Raw genomic sequence first — 8206 nt, forward strand, 5'->3', positions numbered from 1 at the left:
TAATTTTAATTTATAATTAAAATACCCTATTTATTTGAATTACCTACTATCAAATGAAAATCGAATAAATTATTGAATAAATAAAAAATATATACAGAATAATAAAAAACAATTGAATTAAAAAATTGTTAACCTAAAATCGTGTTCCCGTTATTTTTTCATTATAATTTTCTCTAATTTAAATAGTATTGTAATTGTACATTAATTTTAGATTTAACATAAATATAAAAAATGCCTATTCCTCCTGATGTAGTAAAATGTTTCAAATACATAGATTTACAAAGTAAAAATTTTATCGAAGAATTAAGACAGATTATAAAAATTCCAAACGTGAGTTCGAATCCGGTAGCAAAAGGTGATCTAATAACTATGATTTATTGGATGTCTAATCGGTTAAAACAATTGGGTTTTCAAACTCAATTAAAAGAGCCAGATTATGAAAAATATAAGGCAAATGATTAATATACTAATAAATGAAGTAAAGAATTCAGAATTTCTATATATATTTAAACATTTTTAGGGAAATAAACCATTTATTATTATAGCGAGTTTAGGGAATTGTCCAAAAAAGAAAACACTTTTATATTATTGTCATCTCGATGTATTAAAAGTTTATGATTCAAATTGGAAAAATAATCCTTTTGAAATGATCCAAATGGATGGAAAATTATATGGACGAGGTACTGCAAAGATGAAAGGTCCACTACTCTGTTTTATTCATGCTATTGAGAGTTACGTTAAAGTAGGAATTGAAGTACCTGTAAACATAAAAATAATTTGTGGTAAGCATAAAATAGTTATTAAATTCTTTTCCATAAGATGTCAATAGAAATTATTAATATGAGAGCTGTGATAAAAATTCAATTGAGAATTACAGAATGTATATATATATATATATATATATATATATATATATATATATATATATATTTTTTTTTTATCATTAACATTATTTAAACTATTTTAGTAATTATTAAATTGAAAATTATAGATAATTTAAAATGATGCAACATAAATTATACTATAATTTAAATTATTTTTTACTTGAAATCTTTTGTAATATTCAAAAATTTTTTAGTTTTCTTAATTTTTTTTAGTAAAGGCCTTTGATTAAATTCTCGAATAAACAGTCCTAACATCTAGACTAAAAAATATTTTATTACGCATATTATATAAGTAAATAGATAATGATTTAATTAAAATATACTTTTTATTTTATAATTTTTAGTATCATTTTTTTTAAGATTAAAATTTGTTCCAAATTATTTCAAATTAATTTAACTATTTTAATGGTTGTTGATATATAGGAAAATTAATTTTGAAGTTATGAAAATTCATTATTCCAAATTGTATAAAATTGAAATAGATTTTAAATAAATTTAATTTTGTCTTATATAATAGAATTCAATTGATGTATTATAAATATAAGAATTTTAATATTAATATTATTCATATGTTTATATTTTAAAAATAGGTGAAATGTCGTATATGAAATGGTTAAAGTATTTACATAAAGTTACTACCTAATGGGTTGTATGATTTATTTTTGAATTACAATTATAGTTATTTAAAGTAATACATTACGAGGAAAGAATTAATATGGTACGTTATTAATACAAACGAGCATACCTTATGATGTATTTAATATTTGAAACAAATTGTATAAATAAAATTATTATTCGTTTTTAAATGTCATAAAAATACTTTTTATTTTAAAAACTTTCTGAATATTAATATCAAATTTGATAAAAAACTGTTATTTCGCTAATATTTAGTATTATTTTCGTATCATTAAATGTCAAGGCCTCGTATTATTCCTAGAGAATTTGAATGAATGCAGTCATGTAATAAGTAAATGCAGGCTGATGATACATAATCTTCATTTCAGAATCAATGAATGAATGTAGAAGTAAAGGACTGGTAAGTATACTAAATGAATTAAAGGCAACCTTTCTTTCAAAAGTTGATTGCGTGTTGCTAACCGACAGTCACTGGCTTGGCAAAGAATATCCGTGTATAATTTATGGCACAAGGGGTGTTTGTTATTTTAATGTGATCATTGAAGGTCCAAATCGGAATCTTGATAGTGGTAATTTCGGGGGCATTATCTATGAACCCATGCAAGATTTATTGAACATTATAAATGGGTACTTATCACACTTTTATAACTGTGAAGACTATTTCAATATTATAGAAGATTCTATAACTAATGAATTTGAAATTATTTGTAATTTATTGATTTATTTATATAATCAATTAAATGTTAATGTTTTTATAATTCAGATATAATAAATATTATTTTCATTTTAAATATATTTTGAAATAGTTTAATAGATTCTTCTGGACATATAAATATTCCTCATTTTTATGATGATGTTGTTCGAGTTACGCCCGAAGAGGAAAAAATATATGAAAAGATCAAAGTTTCCGTTCATGAATACAAACAAAATGTAGGTGTAAATCATTTCGGACACAACGAAGATATGAAAACGATGTTGATGCATGTTTGGAGACATCCTTGGTTAAATTTACATTATATTAAGAGTTCATGCGACGATTGTAGTACTTTAGATATACCTAGTAAAATTTTCTGCCGTTTTTCTATACGGTAAAAGTTTAATATAAGTTTTATTCGTATATTTTTTAAAATTCTAAAGTTTTTATTTTTGATTCTTGCTGAATTACAAATTTCTTATAAAAAGCCATTTATATATTATTTATTCACTGCTAGAACTAATAGAGTGTTTTAATTATATATTTTAGTATTGTACCTAATCAAAGATATGAAATAGTATCAAAGTTGGTCATTGATTATATTCATGAATTAATAAAAAAATTAAAAACGCCAAATAAAATTGTATTAGATATAGAAAAATCTTCAGATCCATGGTATGAGGATAATCAACATTGGAATTATCAAGCTGCTATTGCAGCAACTAAACAGGTTAATTATAGTATATAATAAATAATAATTTTTAATGTTCTAAATTGAAAATTCGTATTATAATGTATTTAATTGCACGGAAAGTATCTTGCATGAATATTTGATATAGGATCACTTTTCTCATAGAAACCATATTTTATTTGAATATCATTTAAAATATTATAACAAACATTCAATTTTAATTAAATACTCAAAATAGTATATAAAATTTTATTTGTAATATATAAGTTAAATATAATTATGTTTATTATTAAAAATGGTCAAAAATAATAAATTATTCGATTGAATAATAAATATATTTGATAATATTATTTTTATTTTCATGAATTAGTATAATTATATAATTATAATAATTCGTACATGAAATTCTGTGCATGAAAATACTTATTAACTTACGTTTGACCAGGTTTATAAAGAAGAGGTAAGTTTGATTCGCGAGGGGAACGGTTTTCCTATTCTTTTAAATATCCGCAACGCGCTTCCAAAACGCAACATATTAATGCTACCAATAGTTAGTTGCGAAGCCAAGACTCATACCGAGGAAGAAAACATATCTTTACGTTGTTATATCGAAGGCACAAAACTTCTGGCTAGTTATTTATATGAGCTCAACGTAGTTTCTACACAGTTATCATTAAGCATGAAGAATCCACCTAAAAACATTTGTAGAAATAAACTAACAGATTTTAAATAATGTTGCCCTTTCCATGAACAAATCATATATTTACACGTATATTATGTACAACTTTGCGTTTTAAATTTACATATTTGAAAATATATATTGCATACCATGCTTAATGTCTTAGTAAACAATATTTATACAAATTTTTAGAGGGATATAAAAATAGAACAAGTCATGATGTTTAAAAACTATTTTTCGAAGACGCTTTTTCATGCATGCTTCTTGACAAATGTACGTTTTTGTTTATTATTGTTTTTTTTTTTTTTTACACAATTTACATAACGGATTAAAATATTTTGTAAACAAAATTATACACGAATAATATAGAATACTATAAAGAATTTCCAAATTTAACGTAATCACAATAAGGTTTATAAGAAAATAATGATTTTTATTTAAAAGTGTACAATGAGATAGAATAAACCAGGCTGTTAACAAAATTTGTTAAAAAATAATATTAAAAATGATAATTGTCTAATTATATAGACTTTTAGGCTTGAAATTATTTAAATATTATTTTTTTAATCCACAGTTAATTTAACATTTTCATTTAAAATATAAAAATTGGTGTATAATTTATACATGTTTTATAACATTATATTGCTGTACAATACTTACTTAATATTTTATCAAAGTCTTTGGTGCTTACCAAAATTTTTAATTTGAATGTACAATGACTTTTGAATTGTTCACTAAGAAAAAATATGTACAAGTAGATAATTGTACATGACAATATTCGATTGCATATACATATATTAATGTAAAATTTATTAGTAATCAGATTATTTATAAAAGAATTTGATTGCATAATGGATTAGAGATAAAGATTAAATGTATTTTTAAATTAATAATTATTTAAATAATTTCTATATTAATTCTATTTCTATTCTTGTATAAGAAAAGATTATAAACTATATAGTTTCACTTCTGCAAAAATTAATATATTCAAAGTTATTTAAATTCATTTTGCAGTCAAAGTCTTACCTGATTACATATAATTATACACAAGCTCTATTTAATCAGAGTCTGAAGACGTTATTTAATACAAGATTTTTCTATTATAAAACATATTGAACAACTCCAACTACGTTGTACTATCAAAGTTGATCATGATATGTTTTTTTAACTCGTTTAAATTGAAATCTTCATTATCACTATTTTCATTAAAAATATCCTGTACAGTTCCTATCACAGTTTCACCAGGTTCGTTTAGGAATTCTGGATCCAAATATTCAATATTTTCCATTTTCTGATCAGTAGATACAATTTCAATATTGGTATCCGTTTTCCCATTTTCCAAAGAAATTTCTTCATTTGTTTTGTAATAGTTAGTTTTATCAGGATAATTTCTATTCAGTTCTTTTAAAGTTGGTAAAGGAAATTTATAGTTCAATAATTTTTGGTAACCTTCTGTACTACAAATCTTTTCTATTTCTAAAGCTATTTTCAAAGAATTTTTTGAAAAGTTCTGATTAGATTGACAAATAAGAAGTTCATCAAATATGCTAGTTGTTTCATTTAAAAGTTTTTTCCGTCTAATAAGTGCTTGCATATTCAACATTTTTTTTCGATAATTATTTGAATTTTTTTCTGCTCGATCCAGAAATTTAGAAGCTTTTTCGAGTTTCCAATTCAATTCTTTTATTTGATTATCTCTACTTTTAATTTGACATTCCAATTTTCTACGATTTTGACCTTCTAATGTAACAGTTTTCATAAGTTTTTTATTAGTATCTTCTAGAAAATCAAGTTTATTTATTAAATCTATTTCATTTACATCTTTTAAATCAATACTTTCATTTTTAGGAGCTTTTCTTTCTAATTGTGATCTTTTTATAGCTACTTTACGATTTAGCATTTCAATTTCATTATTTTTATTTTGTAATTCTTGAGTTAAGGCTCGTATTTTACGATCCATATCTTTATACAAAATCAACTGATTTGTTAATTTTTCAATTACTTCTCCTTGTATATTTAATTTAGCCGTCAATTCATTCGAATGCTTAAAGCTATTTGAATTTTCACAATTAATATTTTTATTACTTACAGGCTTATTAATAACAATATCATTTTTAAATTTTAATTGAATATCATTTTTTATTATAGGCTTGCATGTATTATTTGTTTTATCGGTGTTTAATGTCATGATAGATGAAATGTATTTTGATTGCTTTGAAATACATTCTATAGAACTTTCGGTTTCCAAATCATTTATAATATCACTGACATCCTCTGTGAATTGTGTCTTATCTATTCCAGAAGCGTGTTGACTAGTTTTTAGATTTTCTTCATTTGGGGATTTTGCTTTAATTTTTCGTTTACGTTTTGTTCCTATTCTTGTTGATGTTACATTAGTTTCAGTTTTGTCATTCGACGTTTTTTTTAAATCATCTACATGTTTTAAATCTTCTGACTTAAATGTATTTCCAGTTTCTATTGGTCGATTATTTACATTTTTTGGAGAATCTTTATTATTGTTTGAAATATCAGTTTCATCTTCAGAATTACATATCTCTTTAAGTTTTCTCTCTATTTCATCATAATCGTGAGCACTTAAACCATTTTCTGATACTTCTTCCTTGATTTCAACTTTTATTCCTAATGTTGATGCTTTATCAACTTTTGGAAAGATTTGAACATTTTCTTTTCCTCTTTCATTGTCCAATAATACAAATCCATTTTCATTTATTATTTTTCCAATTTCTCTATTATTTTCATCAGCTACGATAATAATATTCTCATTTTGTAAGTCTTTTAAAGCATCTCCTGTTACTAATTTAATATTTTGCAATATTTGTCCACTGACTGATGAAGCATTCTATAAATATGTAACAAATTTTTATTGTTATACAATAATAAAAATTTAATAAATGTTACGAAATATTACATACAGTTGATAATTGTTGAACCAGATAACAATTGTTTATTTTCTTATAAATTTGTTATTTATGTAAATGCAAAACTGTTAAAAAACGTAATTAAATACAAATAATTGAATTTAGTTAATGATATCAATAATAAATTAGAATTTTCTTTTCTTTCTTGAAAAACTATATGTTAATTAAAGAAATTAAAATTTTTCTATCAAGAATGATAGGAATAAAAATATTTTTTTATTAAGCTTGCAAATTTATATAAAAAATGTCAATTTGTGTTTAAAAAAAATATTGAGATTGTGTAATCAAAATATTTTAATATTACTTTTATTTCTGTCAATTTATTTTGAAATATATTTTATATGCGAACAAGATGTAAATATAATATTTATTTACCTGAGTTTGTACATTTATAATATTTGGCACAATTTTTTGATTATCCATATTGAAAATAAAAGGACAATCATTTTCTAAATATTCTACTTCATATTCTTCTAAATCTTCTTCTTCTTCCGTTAATTGTACTCCTAATTTTTGCCTTTTTTTTGGAGATTTTCTTGTAGAGGTCACAGTAAATATGGATGGCAGAGCACCTTTTTTTAATTTAATTCGTCCACTTGGTGTGACTACCCATTGATTTGGTTCAAAGTGTACATGGCATAGAAAAGAATTATTAGATGGTTCCCAATCAGCTCGGCCTACTCTTTTTTTCCAGATGTTTCTTAAAGCTGGGTCACGCGGAAAACACTTCATTGTATAACCCTTTTCACTTCGATTATTGCAACCAATTGCCGCACAACCAGGCATTTTAAAATCTATAGTTATGAAGTTTAGGTACTTCCTATACCTTTTTTCATAAAATAAAGTTTAGTTTTGTAGCCATTTTTTTATTCTACCTGAAAAAGTATTTTTGTATATTTAGTAAAGAATAATTTCAAAATGACAAAAAATTGGGTATTTTAAACAGCTTTTACTTTACTTATCAATTTTAATAATTAAGTTTTGAATTTTGCAATCTTTAGTACATGAACTTATTAAGTAAATATTAAATTTCAATATCAATTTAATATAAAAAAAAATATTAATTTCAATATCTGCATACCTTATTTAAATTTTTAATGCCATATAACAGATTCAATTTAAAAAAATTGAGGTTTTAAAGAAAAATAAGTAAAACTAATTACTTAATAATATATATTTACTTATAAAATAATTAAGTCACAGTTTTCCTTCAAATTTTAATTTATTTTTAGAAGTTTGTAATAAAAAATAATACAATTAAATCATGGAATAACATTTTTCAATTTTTATTGAAACAAAATTTGCATTAAAAATAATTTTTTAAATTTTAATTTATATTTTATGCAAATAAAAAATTTATTTTATAAATTTAATAAAAAACAATTTATAAAATTACTATATTTCAATAAATTGAATATTTCAAACATTTTTACACATGAATGGGTATATTAATTTTTAAAATATATACCATTAGTATTTAAATGTTGTAAGTAAAAATAAATATACTAAAATAAGATTATATAAATTATTTTCTTTATAAATGATTTTTTATGAATATTTTTGTTGAATGTATACAATAAAAATAAAAAAAAAATTTGAATATAATTTAAATAATTATCAATTAAGATTGGATATTAAATGGCAAAAAAATATTAAATACTTACTCTGTTAAAAATTATCTTT

General features: G+C 22.5%; 2 protein-coding genes across 2 annotated transcripts; one reads left to right on the forward strand and one right to left on the reverse strand.

Moving 5' to 3' along the window:
* The first annotated feature begins 231 nt into the window (after positions 1-231).
* On the forward strand, positions 232-3667 carry LOC105366448 (cytosolic non-specific dipeptidase-like). The gene is made up of 6 exons (XM_011504935.1): positions 232-450; positions 521-782; positions 1889-2147; positions 2327-2608; positions 2764-2944; positions 3351-3667. Exons 1-6 carry the CDS (start codon positions 232-234, stop codon positions 3636-3638), a joined length of 1491 nt encoding a protein of 496 aa, XP_011503237.1. The 3' UTR covers positions 3639-3667.
* A 936-nt stretch (positions 3668-4603) lies between these two features.
* Positions 4604-7384, reverse strand: LOC105366535 (golgin IMH1). Its single transcript, XM_011505054.1, has 2 exons — positions 6899-7384; positions 4604-6444 (listed from the first exon to the last, which is right to left on the reverse strand). The coding sequence occupies exons 1-2, from the start codon at positions 7307-7309 to the stop codon at positions 4711-4713; spliced, it is 2145 nt and encodes a 714-aa protein (XP_011503356.1). The 5' UTR covers positions 7310-7384; the 3' UTR covers positions 4604-4710.
* Between the last annotated feature and the right edge of the window lie 822 nt (positions 7385-8206).

The sequence above is a fragment of the Ceratosolen solmsi genome, unplaced genomic scaffold (assembly GCF_000503995.2).
Source record: "Ceratosolen solmsi marchali unplaced genomic scaffold, CerSol_1.0 scaffold10, whole genome shotgun sequence".
NCBI lineage: Eukaryota > Metazoa > Arthropoda > Insecta > Hymenoptera > Agaonidae > Ceratosolen > Ceratosolen solmsi.